Source organism: Dermochelys coriacea, chromosome 3, assembly GCF_009764565.3.
Source record: "Dermochelys coriacea isolate rDerCor1 chromosome 3, rDerCor1.pri.v4, whole genome shotgun sequence".
NCBI classification, from domain to species: Eukaryota; Metazoa; Chordata; order Testudines; family Dermochelyidae; genus Dermochelys; species Dermochelys coriacea.
In genome coordinates, this window is record NC_050070.1 from 153,040,210 (window position 1) to 153,057,762 (window position 17,553).

General features: G+C 44.6%; 1 protein-coding gene across 1 annotated transcript in view; it reads left to right on the top strand.

Moving 5' to 3' along the window:
* The first annotated feature begins 1,095 nt into the window (after positions 1–1,095).
* GLP1R (glucagon like peptide 1 receptor) overlaps positions 1,096–17,553 on the top strand; it is a 96,094-nt gene continuing 79,636 nt past the window's right edge. Inside the window, exon 1 of the mRNA XM_038396313.2 lies at positions 1,096–1,438. Within this exon, the coding sequence (XP_038252241.1) occupies positions 1,355–1,438 (84 nt within the window). The 5' untranslated portion in view covers positions 1,096–1,354. The remainder of the gene's footprint in view (positions 1,439–17,553) is intronic.

The window sequence follows — 17,553 nt, forward strand, 5'->3', positions numbered from 1 at the left end:
AGTAGAGTCCCCGTAGTGCAGGGAATAAACCCTGGGTCAGGGTACAAGTATAGTCCCCGTAGTGCAGGGAATAAACCCTGGGTCAGGGTACAAGTATAGTCCCCGTAGTGCAGGGAATAAACCCTGGGTCAGGGTACAAGTATAGTCCCCGTAGTGCAGGGAATAAACCCTGGGTCAGGGTACAAGTATAGTCCCCGTAGTGCAGGGAATAAACCCTGGGTCAGGGTACAAGTAGAGTCCCCCGTAGTGCAGGGAATAAACCCTGGGTCAGGGTACAAGTAGAGTCCCCCGTAGTGCAGGGAATAAACCCTGGGTCAGGGTACAAGTATAGTCCCCGTAGTGCAGGGAATAAACCCTGGGTCAGGGTACAAGTAGAGTCCCCGTAGTGCAGGGAATAAACCCTGGGTCAGGGTACAAGTAGAGTCCCCGTAGTGCAGGGAATAAACCCTGGGTCAGGGTACAAGTATAGTCCCCGTAGTGCAGGGAATAAACCCTGGGTCAGAGTACAAGTATAGTCCCCCGTAGTGCAGGGAATAAACCGTGGGTCAGGGTACAAGTATAGTCCCCGTAGTGCAGGGAATAAACCCTGGGTCAGGGTACAAGTAGAGTCCCCGTAGTGCAGGGAATAAAGCCTGGGTCAGGGTACAAGTAGAGTCCCCCGTAGTGCAGGGAATAAACCCTGGGTCAGGGTACAAGTATAGTCCCCGTAGTGCAGGGAATAAACCCTGGGTCAGGGTACAAGTAGAGTCCCCGTAGTGCAGGGAATAAACCAGTAATCACATCTACTGTGACAAATTGCGACCTAACGCAGCTATCATGTGCTGACCAACAAACGAAGGCGCCCCATCTAGCCAAGGCAAGGCCAGAGTTTCTGAGCAGAGGGAGGAGATTTGTTTTGCCAAGGTGAAGGGGAAACAGTAATAATTGAGGCGGATGTTTTACAGTCCGCCGATCCCGCGGGTTCACTAATCCGCCCGCCCGGCGGGACGCGGCTCCACCCACGGCCTCCGCGCTCCGGCTTCGCGCTGGGGAGCCCGCGCGAATAAAACCCGAGCGCCTCGCTGCGGCCTCCCCACACCATTGGGTGGCCTCGCGGTCTCAGCCCGGCGCGCCCCGCCCCGCCCGCTCACTCCGCGGAGTCGCAGCCCGGCTGGGGGACGAGCTGCCTGCCCCGGGCTCGCCCCAGCGGAGGCTCCCCGCGCTCTCCCGCTAGCGGCCGCTGAAGTTCAGGCCAACTCTGCCGCGGAGCCCGGCGGGCTCGCTCTGCAGCCCCCTGCGGGGGAGCGGCCGCGGCCGCGGTCCCCCCCCCTCCCTCGCCCCGCGCCTCTCCTCAGCCCTCACCCCGGCCCGGGACATGAGCCTCTCCTCGGCGCCGGCTCCTCTCGCCTTCGCTTTCGCGCTGTTCTCGGCCGCGGGGCAGTCGGTCCCCATGAGACAGGTGGGTCCGTCCGCGCTCTGGGGCAGGGGGCGCGGGCTTGGCTGCGGGGCAGGCGCGGGGGGGGGGGGTCGTCGGCGCTCACGCGCCCGCCCCGCTCTCCCCCCCCCCCCCTCCCGGGGTATTCGGGGACCCAGCCCGTGGGGGAGTCGCTTGGTTACAGTTTCCTCCCAGTTCCTTTTGGGGCCCCCGCCTCAGAGCGGCGACTTGCTGGGGGGGGGGGGTGTCAGCGGGAACGGGCGGGGGGGGGGGGGGCTCTGCTTTCAGTCCCATCCCTTTGCTAAACTGCCTGCGTGGACACAAGGAGTCAAGGGTCCTTCCCTGCCTCCCCGCCCAGGGCTGGCCCTAGACCAAATGGTGCTGCCGCCCCCTCCCCCCGCTTTGTTAAACTTTTGAACACCTTATTTTTATTGCATTTGTAGCCCGCTTCACCACTTTGATGCACGATTTACATGCATGTTTTAGCCCTGTCAGAGAAGACGATAAATTTCCCCTTTTGTCGCTAACAACAAAAACAGCACCCCGAGCCCAGTATCCCAGATGGTCGCCTGCCCCGAAATCCAACCCTGTCCCAGCTGCTGGGCGCCCCGTGGTTCAAGAGAAGAAGCCACATCGTTTCCTTCAGCCATTGGATGGCAGGGAAACCTGACCCCTCTGCTTCTTCGCTCAGTTCTGTCTTATGCACCGCTCCTTTGACTTGTCCAGAGCTGGCTTTCCATCAAGTTTTGTACCTTCTTCCTTGTGACCCTGTGCATCGGGGTGTACCTGGGCTCAGTGTCCACAGACCTAAGTGTGGCTACTAAGGAACGACTGGGAGGTGGAAGGGAAGGTGAGTGTGGAGTATTCTGCCTTTTTATCCAGTGGAAGAAAACTTGTAGGGGTCTCTTGGGGCTTGTCTTTCAAACTGGAGTTGAAACAACTAAATAAATTGTAATTCACACCTCTAGTTATTTTGGTGCTAGTCTCCCTGTGGACACTCTCTTATTTCAGATTAAGAATGCCAGCCCTATTTCAGTGTAATTTAAGTAGGTAACAAAATTGATTTAAATTATATTTAAGCTTGGAAGGATAAGATTTTTATCATCTGTGGTGTTCTAGACATGTTGGTCCCAGGATAGTAGGGCTAGTCTACGCTGGCAATGCTAAAGCGTCGCTGTGGTAGCGGTTTAGTGTGCCTTGTGTGGTCGTGGCACAGCGTTGGGAGAGAGGTCTCCCAACACTCTTTTAAAAAACCAAAAAAAACCCACTTCAATGAGGGGCACAGCTTTCAGCGCTGGGGCACTGTTTACCCTGGTGCTTTACAGCGCTGCAACTTGCTGTGCTCAGGAGGGTGTGTGTTCACACTCTTGAGCGAGAAGATTGCTGCGCTGTTAATTGCCAGTGTAGACAAGCCCTTAGACTTTGTGTACATTGCCACTTGAACGACACAACTTTTGTCGTTCACAGGTGCTTAAAAAAGGGCCCCTTCCCCTCCCTGCCCCCCGAAAGACACAAGTTTTTTCTGTGGCAAGGGGGTAGTGTAAATGGCTCGTCGGCAGGAGTGCTCTCCTATTGACAATGTGAACCCCACTCTTGGGGGTGGAAGTATTTTGTCTGAAAAAGTGCCAACAAACCACATTTACACTGCCTGACTTTTAGTGACATAGCCATGTCACTAACAGCTGTGTAGTGTAGACAAACCCTTAGTTTCCCAGACCTGATGGAAGCTTCTCTCTCTCTTACCAGTACAAATTTTTCCAATAAAAGATATTGCCTCACTCACCTTATCTCTAAGATTTTTTTACCAGTAAGCTTCAATAAATATCAACTTCACCGTGTACAGACACACACACACACACACAGACTGATGAAAATATATTTAATAAATTAAAAAAAATGTAGCTTGAGAAGTTTGATTTAAGGCTATTTACTTTGCCAACATCACATGCCAAAATACATAATTTGTGTTCTAACGGTTATAAAGATTTAACTTTTTAAATGTTATCCATTATTAAATAAGTATTGTCTGGTTCCACAAAAATTTACCCGTGAAAATGTAAATAGATAAACATAAGCTTTGATATTATCCATTGAAATGATAAAAGAAATCAAATTCTGCCAAGTCTAATTATATTGCAATAGGTCACTCTTAATCTGATATACAAGTGCCCAAACACAGATTTGCACCAAAATAACTAGAGGTATGAATTGCAACCGATTTAATTTGTTTCAGTTCTAGGTTGCATGTAGATAAATCCTTAATCTAGCTTTATAGCCATAATATAGTACTCCTATTGTGACATAATTGAAAAAAAGCTCATCTTCAGATTGTAAAGAGGCAGGATAGGAACACAGGATAGGAACAAGTGATATTACCTTATTTGCACAGTCCCAATGGTGTACTTTACAGATAAAGAAAAAGCAGATCCAGGTCCTGACGAGCTTGCAATCTAAATGGGGTGAAGGAGATGTAATGGAGAAGTAAAATGCCCAAATTAAAATCTTCTTAGTCCCAGGGTAACTCTTTATTCCACCCCACTCCTGGATTAAATATATGTTGTGATATGAGCTAAATTAAATCATTAGCAGATGACGCATGAGAGCAGGGCTGGATTGTTAGCAGTGGAAGGTCCTGAAAGAAGTGAGTTTTACAGAGGGATGTGTTGGAGAATGAGACTGCTTGAGATACTGAAGGGTTTGGAAAATGCAAGTAGGAAACCCTCCCTAATGGTGAGGGGTGGCTGTGGCACTGGGCCTGTGACTGATGTATCTCAAATATAAATATATATTTATTTTTATTTATATTTATATTTAATATATATATATTTTTTTTTTTAAAAAAAGTGTAGCCATTGTTAGAGACCTGAAAATTGACCTGATGCAATGCTGTCTTCCTGAGTCTCCAGTCAAATTACTCTAGCTAGTCTTCTGGCAACAGCAAAGTGAAGTGGGTGAAGTTCTGTTTGGTTTTGCTGCTAATATTTAGAACCCTATGTGCAGCTGTGAAAATGACAATCATGTTAATCTCCATTCCGTGAAACAGCTCTGAACAGTAGTTGGGCTGGGCTCTGGAGCTCGATATTATGGTAGACCCAGTGTAGGCAGGAGCTGCTATATGCGGAACCCTGAAAGTATGGATGTGGAATTAATAAAATGCAGAATAAAATGAGGCAAGTGGTGGGACAAGAGAGCAGGAAATAGGGGGTGATATTATTGAAGTGATGGACAGAATAGATTACTGCAGCATGTTGAAGGTACGACAGAGCGGGGAGGAGAGGCTGGGGAGAAGAAGGCTTCAGTAATTCAGGTGATGGAATGAGGGCATGTTAGCAGTAGGAACATAAGGGATACAGTTGCTAAGAGGTTGGATGGGCGGAAGAGGAAATGAAGATGAGATTATGGGCATTCATCATGGGGAAGAGTGGAGAAGAATAGAAGTAAGGAAGATGCTTTGGGATGGAAGATGTATGTGTTTACTGCAGCTACTGAAACTAAATGTGGAGCTTTTCTTCAAAGCAGAAACTGAAGGCTCTATGCAAAATAATTCTCTCGCCACCCCAGCAATTGGATTGTCCTGTTCATTATTTAAGATTTTCCCCCTAATGAAAGGCTGTATATAAGCACACAGTGTATTACAGCTTTTCTCTGTAATCTGTAGTAGCAACTGAACTTCAGTTTTCCTCTCTAATCCTCCTAATTTTGATACAGTACTTGGCTGCTGGCAGCATGTAGTACAGGATGAGGGAATTTAGTGCATAACTACAATACTCCGAGAAATGGGAGAACTCGTAATGCCACAGGACAAGACTGAGCTTGTGAGCAGGACATAGATGGTAGAGAGGCAAAGTGAAATGTGTGGCTCCTGCAGAATGAGTCAGAACAAACTCTCATTTGGCTGGAAAGAAATGGGGTCAGTGTGGGAAACCAGGTATCACTGGTTTCTTCTTGGTTGCCCTTAAGTTTTAATCTTAGTAACATAGTCTGTCAAAACATGCATGTTAAAAACTTAAGCCCTATTGGGTTCCATCTGCTCTGACCCAAGGGCAATGCAGGATATTTCCTGTTGTACACTTCCTCATGCTGTGTCCAGTTCTAAATGTCCACAACCATGTGGCTTTCACAATTTTCCTTGGCAGACAGTTCCACTACCTAAGATTTTGCTGCCATGAGTCCTTCCTGATTGATATTCAGTGGAAATGTTCCTTTTAACTCCATCCCATTACTCAATTATTGCCTTTTGGCAGTGCCTAAGGACTGACTGAAAAGAGGTGTCTGTAGAGAGCTAGACATTGGGACTGGCACTGCCTACTACTCTGTCTGTACAAAGAGCTTACAATGTAAAGAGACAAGATAGACATAGGGTAGGGAGACTGAGCAGTGTGATGGTGCAATCATCAAGGCAGTACCTTTGTTTATTTTTTAAGCTCTTCTTGGTTGGGGTTTTGTTAGGAGGGGATCAGCTAAATGGCAAGATGAGAGAGGAGGGAACAAAGGGGGGGATAGTACAGTGGAGAACCGAGAGGAAGCCTGTCCACTACCCTAAACGCTTTCTTGCCATCTTATTCTTGAGACCTGTTTACTTTTTTTCTGTGGCATTGAATGTAGTTGATATATCAGAGGGATAAATACCAGAGAGGGAGAGGAATTATTTCAGCTCAGCACCACCAATGTGGACACAAGAACAAATGGGTATAAACTGGCCACCAGGAAGTTTAGACTTGAAATCAGACGAAGGTTTCTAACCATCAGAGGAGTGAAGTTTTGGAATAGCCTTCCAAGGGAAGCAGTGGGGGCAAAAGATCTATCTGGTTTTAAGATTCTACTTGATAAGTTTATGGAGGAGATGGTATGATGGGATAATGGGATTTTGGTCATTAATTGATCTTTAAATATTCAGGGTAAATAGGCCAAATCCCCTGAGATGGGATATTAGATGGATGGGATCTGAGTTACCCAGGAAAGAATTTTCTGTAGTATCTGGCTAGTGAATCTTGCCCATATGCTCAGGGTTTAGCTGATTGCCATATTTGGGGTCGGGAAGGAATTTTCCTCCAGGGCAGATTGGAGAGGCCCTGGAGGTTTTTCGCCTTCCTCTGTAGCATGGGGCATGGTTGACTTGAGGGAGGCTTCTCTGCTCCTTGAAGTCTTTAAACCATGATTTAAGGACTTCTATGAAAAACCTCACCCATGTCTGAAGTGGGTGGGTGAGATTCTGTGGCCTGCGCTGTGCAGGAGGTCGGACTAGATGATCAGAATGGTCCCTTCTGACCTTAGTATCTATGAATCTATGTAGTGAAACAGTAAGGAGCTGCTACTGAGCTTCTACTGTGAGTGACCACTTTGCTATCACATACAAGCCTGCATCATCTGCAGATCATTGCTGTCTGAGCAGATTACAGATTCATAAAGTCACAAATAGTTTGTGTCCTGAGTCCTTCAAAGACCTGCTTCTCTCCCCCAGATAAAACCAGGTGAAGCCAATGGTCCTTTAGGGACATCTTCAGGGAAGTGTCTTTGACTCTGGCACACACTTACCTGTAGATTCACTAGAGCCCAGATTGGGGGTGGGGGGCTGGGAACAGGGCAGGAGGGCTATACTGCAAAACCAGGCTTTTTTGAGGAGGGGTGGTAGACTGGGTGGGTCTCGGACCTGGACACTAGTTTCCATTTGTATGTATTTGACAGATGCTCTCTTGGTTCTGGGCAGGGATAGATCAAATAAATGAAGTGAGAATATTAAGCAAATGTCTTGAGGAAGCAGAAGGGGAAACTGTGGCACTAACATTTAATCCTTTCTGTCGTCCTTTTCAGTCAGTGATTCTGTGCTTCAACCCATCCTGGCATCTGTATTTGTAACATTTAAATGTGTTTGTAAACTCCTGGAGAGATGCATGTAAACACACAGTATAGTTCAGGTGAAAGGTTACAGATCTTCTCTGCTCATATTCCTGAGGCTCCTTATGCTGAAACAGACAGGCATGCAGCATTGGTATCAAGCTCCACATTGCCTTAGTAAGTCAAAACTGTGCACATGGTACCTGTTGTTCTGCAGCTCCTGGGTTTTCTAAGCCTGGTGTCAGTTTTGGAGGACTGAGCAGCACCTGCTCAGCACCAGTATGGCTCCATGAAGAGACTGATAGTGGGTGCAGAAGTAGTTAGTGCTTGCCACTCATCCTCCCCCCCCCCCCCATAAAGACCACCATTGAAACTATGATCCAACAGCTTACTAACCCAGTGAGCACCATCCATCTCCACTTTAACTGCAGCGTAGGTTTCTAGTAGCAGGTAGGTTTTATGAACATCGCCTCTCTAAATCTTGACATTCCACTGGCAGAGATGCAGCTTTTAATGAAGCTATTTAAAAGTTGCATTGGGATTTGATTTGGGCAACACTTGATGCAAAAATCCCAGTTGTACACTTGCATGAGTTCTGTCACATTCACATTTACCTTCCCTCCCTGAGAAGTGGATAAGGAGTCTTCCCTTCTCCCTGAGGATATGTAAACTTCTCTCATTGCAAGACACACTCCTGCCCGCTGCTGGTTCCTGGATGGATGGATGAGCTGGTCAAAAACCAGTAACAGGGAGCTGGAGTGCGTGGGCTGGAGATGGGGGAGGGTTTTCAGGAGCAGGAACAAAGTGCAAGACTTGCTGCCAGCAAGAGCCTTGACCAACCCTGTCTCCCCCTTGGCCAGAAACGCTTCAATATCTACACTAACATTTTCTTCAACTCCCCCCACTGCAGCCTCACTAGTGCTAGTGTACACTGGTAACCAGTGCCTTAATTATTGGGGACAGGTCTACAACAGTGCTCCCTAGTTACTACCACCAGTAGAGTTGCATGCTGGCAGTGCAACAGTGGGGCAGTTTTGCAGAAAAAGGCTAGGGTGGACCAGGCAAGGTAGATAAAAATTAATGATTTTAAAAATGTATTTTTTAATTTTAAATTTGCTTTTTGGTTAAAATTTAAATACAAGTTTATCTTTTAAAAATCAACCTTATATAAAGGCCTACATTTACTATAATCTATTAAAATCCCTTCAATTAAATACAAAAATAATATTAAGCAGTATATTTTTGCTGTCAAGTAATAAAGAAAGTCAGACCACTGAACTGATGGAAGTCACTGACTAAGCACCTGGAACCAGCTTTTGTTGAAGTGATAAATCAACTTTTGGTATCGGTAGAGAATTATGCAGGTACAGGGTATATTTTCTTCATTTCAGTTTATTCGGCTAGTTCAGTTCAATGGCTGGATCATTCAAAATAAGAAACCAATTAAGAGTTGAAAAAGCAGGAAAACTTGTTGCCCTCTTCCAATCTATGAATAAAAACTAGGCATGAGAGGATGAGGTATACTAATTCTCAATCTTGAAGGATACGGTGACCAGAAACCATCAGTTCAATTAACAAATTACAGATAATACTGCTTTTGTTTAATAAATCAATTGAGTTTTAAATGCAAAATGTTTTGATAAACATACTTTTTTCTTGTGTCCAGCACATTTAAGGTATTTTAATTTGTTTTGTGAATATGTAATTGAATTTGAATATACAAATCCATCTTGAGACAAATCACAACTTAATCATCATCTAGCAAATAAGAAATGCATCATTTATCATTGTCCAACACAGTACAAAAATTTAAAAATTAAGAATCTGAATAAATGTAAGCAAAGCTATATAATTGCCCAAATAACCGAATATGATTATAGTGTTTCCTCCTGGCTAGTGGGGGGGAAAAAAAGCTAAAGTTTAGTGTAAAGGCTATTTTAGTTACAAACCAATAGTTTTTAATGGTTACCAACCAGAGAGAATCCACCTTTCGTTAGGAAAATAACTATAAGTACAGATACAAAATGCTATTAAAATCAATTATTTAATTCAGTGTTTCAAGGTCTCTGATACACTCATGTCCTGTTTCTTATCTATATCTAAAGAGCCAGTTCCTGGTTGATGCTCCTCCTTGGGAGTTAAACATTCTTTCACATGAAAATATTTATATAACATTTTTAGTCGGTAGTAATCTGATGGTACTGTTACTTACAAATGACAAATCCACATATGAGTTAATACATGGCATCCTTAAAGAGGGTTAACTGAAACCTTTATGCTGAACCTTAATGTATTCTTTATCTCACATTTTACAGAAACTATATTTTAGTGACGTTTTGGAGAATTTACAAAAAATTACCAACAGCATATTTGTGCCAGGAAGCCAGGTGCTTAAGAACAACAAATTCAATTTGTGTAGGCCTCAAAGAGAAATTATAACTTAACGTTTTAGAAATTTCTGAAATTGCCTGAAATAGCTTTTCTATTGTGACCTTTTTTAAAAAGAAACTCCTGATATCTTGGGTCATACAAGGATTAGAAGCAAGTGCAGTGTTTCCTGTAGAAGATCTTAGATAGCAACAGAATGGGGCAATTCCATCTCCCATTTCTAGTCGTAATGAGTAGCAAGTTATTGTACTCTAAATCTGCCTCAGGATCAGACCTGTATTTCTCATCCTGCTACTTGGATCTGTGTAATGAGTGAAAGAAGTAGCAAATGCTTTGTATGTAAATTGACAGGTTCTTAAAGCTGTTCAGAAGTTGGACATGTTAGAAGTAGTCCTGTTTGAGATGAACTAGTGGGCAAAGTACATGTGATAAATGTATGTTCTGCAAGACTCTGCAATGGATTACATGGATATTTCCCTCATATATAGGAGGTCTGTATTTTGGGGAAGGGGTTCTTTCTGAATGACTATATGGAAATGAAGTTTTGATTAATTGAAACCTCCTGCTCTGGGAAGAAGCTATAGGTTCAGCTGCTGTATAGTTTGACTAAGCAAACTGAGTCTGAGTTACAGGACATGTGTAAGGGTTGGTTACTGATGGCTGATTAAGTTTTAAATGGTACTGTATCACGTCCTGTTCCTGTGAGCCAGGCTAGCTAAATGAAGCTTTAATTTGCTGTGTTAATGTTATGTCCTCCAAATAGCTGGCTGTTCAGTACGAGCTGTTATCTCTGACATCACGGCATCTTTATTTGTTTACTGCTCAGGGCAGTCCTTGGAAAAGGGAATGTTTCCTTCTGCAATGCCCTAGGTTGCCAACACAATGATTTAAAGTATTCCATCTTTTTGTGTTCAGTGTTTATAAACATATAATAGTTTAATAGAGACGGGGGTATAAAAAATTTATTAATAGCTTGTCTCCATGCATGTTATCTTAAGGCAAGGTATTAGTTTCATTAGTCTTAGGCTTAATGCAGGTAACTTTACACAGTGGCAAATATCTTGTTGCTAGAGAGAAAAGGTGGGTGAGGTAATACCTTTTATTGAACCAATATCTGTTGGACTAAAATCTGTTGAGAGAAACATGCTTTCAAGCTACACAGAGCTCTTCTTCCTACCTGGGAAAGGTACTAAGGGTATGTCTATGCAGCAAAGGAAAAACCCATGGCTGGCCCATGCCAGCTGACTCGGGTTTGTGGGGCTTGGGCTACAGGGCTATTTCATTGCTGTGTAGACTTCTGGGCTCCAAGCTCTAGGACCGTGTGTGGTGGGAGATGAGGATAGGTCCTGATGTGATACTCCATCCTGATTGGAACAGCCTCTGCTCAGCACACGTGTCAAACTGTAGGTTGTACATCCAGGTGTAAGTGAGGGCAAATGCAGACTGCATTATAAAACTGAGCTACATTTGGCTCCTAGCTGCACTGTAGCCATCCCTGATGTAAATATACAGGACAGGATATAAAGAGTATCATGAATTTTTATTTGAAAATAAACTTATAGAATGTGGGGGTGGTACACTTTTTTAATGCACACTGGTTGGGTTGCCTTGCTCTGTATTTCACATGCCTCGGTTTGGAAAGCTTTGCTTTCACATACCCGGAACAAGGAAATTACATGACCCCACTTTCAAATGTGCCCCCGGGTGTCTTGGTCTGAATCTCCCTGGTCTGTGCCTCACTAGCAAAAGAAAAAAGAAACCTCCACCCAACTCTGAGGAAAATGTCCAATATTTAATAGCTCGATGAAAATGGAGCAACCCATAAAGGTATTGCTTTGAAAGACTAATTCTTGTGCTGTAGGTGTTCTCCCCGGTAAAGGCAAGCTGACTCTTATCAATTCTCCATTCTCGGTTACTCGAAGTTTCCTAAGTCCCGATGCAACTCCCTATTGGTGTGTATGTTTTGTCTCCATGGAAGTTTTTAAAGGTGTTACGTTTTGAAGTGTAGAGCAGCAACAAACACCTAATACAGACTTTTCATTCAAATAGAGCTTACTAGGATGGCCTTGTGAGCTACTCCCTCAAAGTTTAATCTTTCACTTTCATGAAGGCCCTCTGATTAGGGATAGCAGTTGCACAATGTAACACAAGTTTAGTTCAGAACAGTGTAGTGAGTACAAACAGAGCTAAATAATGGCAGATAGAGAAACTGTAAGTTGCAAATGTGGGAAAGGAAAGATCCATGAGCTATTTATTGCCATTTGAGTACAGTCTTACTGCAATTGACCATTGATTATTTTTTTTTTTTTTTTGGCCTGTTCACTTCTCTTTGCTATAAATTGACTCCTATCTCCTTGCTATTGATTACATTTCCTTGCTACTATTTATCCCTCTCATACACAATCTGCCTCATCGTTTTCCCACTTGACTCTAGACCTCCCTGTTCTTTGCTGCCTCTGTACTGCCACAAGGCTTTCACTTCCACACACATCCCAAACTGATTTAGGAGTTGCAATGTTGAGCTCTGTTAATGCAATTGTATTGCTCTGCTCTGAGACGTACAGAATGTGGCTTACAGCTGAGGATCAAGAAGTGCACCTAAGCCAGGAGGAAGCTCACTTGCTGGAGCTGCTGTTGGCTGAGCCGGGGGGGCCTCTGGTGTGGTTATTGTACCGGATGTGTCCCAGAAAGAGTTGGTCCACTTAATGAAGGACTCCATTGCAGAGTGACCCTCGGTGCTTGGTGCCTGGGTGAGAGCTACCACAGTGCAAAGCCATACCAGAGTTCCTGTCTTGCTGGTACTGCACTTGCCTGTGTATGTCACTGGGACTTCTGGGGGCATACCTCATAGTTCTTAGTGCTGCAGTAAGATGAACTGCTTGATTCTTTCCCACAGAATTGTAGGAGAACTTGTCTGTCTTCTGGGCATGTGATGGCTGGAGGGAGGAAATGTGGGAAGGGAATGGAGGGCTATCAGCACTGAGTGATTTTTAGCTTGTGTCCACACTGCAAAGTGGGTGAGTGTCATTCAGGCTAGTAATTGGAACCTGGGCTCTAACCTGTTTCCCTAGCTGTACCACTAGCCTGGGTTGAGAGGGATTTTTTTGGATGGGAGTGGGAGAGAGGAAGGGGTAACACCTGAGTATGAGCCCAGGCTAACTCTGCACTGTAGACACTGACATACCCTAAAGGGTGATAGTTGTCTGGGGTGTCTGGCCTCCTGCTGGCAAAGATGCCCTATACAATAAAATGAAGTGCAATTTTCTGTTACGTTACCTTTATGGTGGCAATTGAAACGTGCCAGAGCCAGGCACAGTGTGGTTTTGATTGCCTTATGGTGTTCTGCTCAGGTAGCACAACGTTGGGTGGCGTACTCATTCCTTGCGTTATGTTCCAATCTGGAAACTGAAGCTGCTTCTCTTGCTACACCACATATTGCTTTATTTAATTTCAATCAGATTAGTTTAAATTAACCAAATTTTAAATGTAGCCTGAGAATTGTACTGTTTGCTGTCCTGAATAACAAGATTTTCATTTACGCACACAACCCCCAAACCCTAATTTGGCTGATCTCACTCATGGCAAATGCTACAATGTTCTGAGTGTAAATAACCTTGGACTTTACAATGACACTGTGACCAGGGTCTGGGGGTGGGAGACACACTCAGATTACTCAATTAGGTCAAACTGCAAAGAATGGGGTAGACAGTCCCCAAAGCTGGTGGTTACTCCAATACCTAGATCTACCCAGTTAGCCACAGAACAGATTCTGTTATACCTTATTGGTTATACAGAACCCTTAAAAGCAACCCAGTCTTTGGGCTCCCTCCCAGACAGCCAAGTCAAATATGAAATTTCTACCAATCTCAAAGGACAGCACAAAGTCCTTAGGCGAACAACAGGTAATCCATCTAGACTTTGAAGTAGATCTATTTCTTAAGCATCGTCAGTAATTAGCTACACGGACTAACATGAGACTTTTGCCTGTTTTCCACCACTTGCAGGTGATCTGCTATATGCGTCAGAGAAATCAATACAGTGATCATTTAAATGTTAAGATCTCCTTTTGATCTCTGAATTAACAGAATACAGCATAGACAGGAACTGTTTGATTACATTGTCAATCTCTAACACATTATATAAACAACACACACAAACATAAACCTCTACCAATATGTCTCTAAAGTTTGAATTTAGGTCATTTATCATGCAGGATGCTTAACCCTTTCTGGCCATGTGTCACAGACACTGGTAAGTTGTTCGGGACAATTACTGAAGTATTGTAGCATATCCTTATAAGGAAGGGGATGGCAATATGTAACTCTAGACATTAAAGTATATCCTGACCTTTTAGTTACTATGCCTGGCTGGGCTAGGCCCAGAGGCCCTTTGCTGGAGGACTCAGGGTTCTGCCACACTTATCCCAGGAAAGGAATAGTGGCGCTAAGTCCTCCAAGCAGCCTAGAGAGACTGTGAAGGAAGCAGCCAATTGGAGGATTGCAGGCTAGTATAAAAAGAGCTGCAGTGCAGACCAGAGTCAGAGGATTGCAGGTGGTGCTCCTGGCTGGCCAAAGGAAACCGTAGCACCATGGACTGCTCAGCACTGGCTGGGACTGGGGGGAGGAGAGCTCCTGGCTGGCTGCTGGGTCTGATTACAGAAGAGCCCTGAGCCCAGCTTCTGCCCTCTGAGAGGAGGGGAAAGAATGTAATAGAGCATCCTAAGAGATGGCTGCCAAAGCTCTTCCCAGGCCTCCTGAGTAGGAAGGGATGAAGACCTGTAACTCTCTTATAAACGGTTCAGATCTTTAGTAAGAGAGGTGGGATAACCAAAGAAGCAGCTGTCTAGGGTTCCATCTAAGTGGCTCCTCAGTAACACTGGGGCCATCAGGGCTGTTTCCTTGTAAGACAATTTGAAAATCTCTCCTGTTTCCAGCAGCTTCTATCCAACTGGTTTCATCTCTATCCCATCACTGCTCTCAACTGAGTAGATGGGGATGCCTTTTCAGGAGGAGGAGATGGTACAGAGAGTGAGGAAGAAAGCAGAGCATGACTGGAGGATTTGTGCGCATGCCAAGTCTCCATCTAATGCCCCAGTTCGCAAGGGGCTGGGTTTCATGAGAACACCACTGGAACAGCAATCCTATAATGGCAAAAAACTTCAAAGGAGAGGCTCAAGATCCATCCTTGCTCTGCCTGAACTTCCTGGTACAATGGGATCCGGAGAGTCATATGCTGTTCCATGGCTTTTGCCTAACCTGGCCAAAATTAAGTGTTTCAGCAATAGCTGTTTCCTCATGTTAGAGGGCATGTGTTAAACACTGAAAACATATGCACACACTCAAGGTGACATTATCACTGCTCCTTCCCTGGTTGGGTGAGGGAGTATGTTTTCTGTTTTTAATGCTGGAGAGAAAAATAAGGGGAGGGATTGTGGGGACAGAGGACAAAATTGAGTGTGTGTGAGAGAAAATGTGGAAATTATGGTGCACTGCAGACAGGATAGCACCTTTACGATGGTGTTATGCACATTATATAACTGTTCAGTGCTTAGCTACCAAGGTGACAGGTGCCTTAGAAACACCTGATAGCTAGAGCGAGGAAAGCAGAGAGCACTGGGCCCTCTTGCTGAGTCAGAGCAGAAAGAGCCCCTGGCTTGTTTTCTGACACTGCTCCCAATGCCAGACACTGTAAAGCCAAGCAACTAGTGAGTCAACAAACCTCCAAATCCATCCTCGGGAAGCAGCTCTGCATATTTCACTATCCCATACACCATTCAGTGGCACTTTTTTAGTGCAAACCCCTAAACAAAGAAACAACTAATTGCTAGGCACTTTGTAGTTCAGAACGTAAATCCTCTACTGTTGTCTTCACCTCTCTCTTTTCCTGTTTTACCCCTTGGCTGTGGATTTTGTTGCAGAGTTCTGCATCTTATCTCATGTGATGGCTCTCTTCTCTGCACTATAGTGTCTAGGGTCAGTGGTTCTCAAACTTTTGTACTGGTGATCCCTTTCACACAGCAAACCTCTGAGTGCGTCCTCTTCCCCCCCCTCCCCCCATAAATTAAAAACATATTTAAAAGTGTTTAACACCATGATAAATGCTGGAGGCAAAGCAGGGTTTGGGGTGGAGGCTGACAGCTCATGACCCCCTGAGGGTTCCTGACCCCCATTTTGAGAACCCCTGGTCTAGCTCAATGTTCCTCAAATGTGGCCACCAGGGGCTTTTTGTGTGGACGCAACAGCCTTCTGGGCAGTGATTGGGAGGGGAGAAGCAGCAGCCCCTCCCCCACCCTCCTTGTTGCTCCTGGATGTGACACCCTGTACCACCTCTGGGCCACCAAAAAATTTGTTGTGAGAACCCCTCTAGCTATCATTTTTCAATCCGTCTGGAAAAATGTAAGCATGTGACAGCTTGTGGTCCTGCCCAGAAGCATTCCTTCCAGTCCTCTTTACTCTAGGATCTCCCATTCTGTCTGGATTGCTTTGTGTAATACTTCGCTTAAAAAAGAAAAATCGGAGCACCTAAAAGCACTTTATAGAGAATGAGCCTCCAGCCCTCTGAGGAAGGTATATAGATATCATACTAACTTTATGGCTAAATGATATATCTACTAGTCCTTGGCTGAGCTGGGAAAAGTACTTGGGAATTCTGACCTGTGTCACAAGAGAATGTGATCTAGTGCTTCCTCAAGCTGTACCCAGGCAAGATGGTAATTTCCTTAGTGATGCTATTAGGTGCCTTGCACCATGGGATTTTGGTCCTGGAGTAGGGACCCTGGGCTTTACAGTAATATAAATAATGAGAGGAATAATAGGTGCCCTTTGTGTATGCTTTGTAACTACATCCTGACTTAGCTCTTCTCTCCCCCTGCTCCTTGCTGAAATTTCTGGAGGAAAAGCAGCTGTTGAAAGTGAATGCAACAGTTTGTAACACTGAGACTGTGTACCTGCTCAATGAACTGGGATCACCACCGAGGAAAACATTTTAGTCCTGATTGGAGAAACTGCTGCCTACTGGCTTCTGAGAAGATCTGAAAATTGCTGCCACGGACCCTGTTCGGTGTCTGAACGCTGTCAAGTACATGTTGGTAGGAACTGAAATGCTGGGTTCCAACTATAGCATTAAATCAGCTGCATGGTGCCGACTGTATGTTTTATGGTGCAAACTGGAAATCATCTATCCATTCAACCAGGATTGGAAAGCATTACTGTGTGATCTTCAGCAAGCTACTTTACCTTTCTGTGATTCTTTTTTTTTTTCTCCTCCCATCCTTTTTCTGCCTTACTTATTTAGGATACAGTTGGTCATAAACTTTCCAAAAACTTCCAGACTGAAAATAAAGGTGTAAATTTTTGACAGTGTGGGTAACTAACCATTGGCACAATTTACGAAGGGTTGTGATGGAGTCTCCATCACTGACTATTTTTAAATCAAGATTGGATGTTTTCTTAAAAGCTCAGCTCTGGGAATTACTTTGGGTAAGTTTTGTGGCCTGTGCTATACAGGAGGTCAGACTTGAGGATCATAATAGTTCCTTCTGGCCTTAGAATCTATGAACAGAGTCATAGAAGCATGGGGTTAGAAGGGGCCACAAGGGTCATGTAGTCTAACCCCCACCAAGATGCAGGATTTGTTGTGTTAGCCATCTGTCTTTGAATGCTTTATCCAGCCTCCTTCTGAAAACCTCCACTGACAGCGCTTCCAGGACTTCCCTAGGTAGTTTGTTCTTACAGTTAGGAAGTTTTTCCTGAGATGCTATGCTGAGATATTTATGGTGTGCTGTAGTTTGAACCTATTGCCTCTTGTCTTGCCCTCTGTGACGAGCAATTTTTCTCCATCTTTTTTTATGGCAGACTTTCAAGTATCTGAAGGCTTTAATCTTCCTTCTTCCAAACTAAACATACCTAGTTCATTCA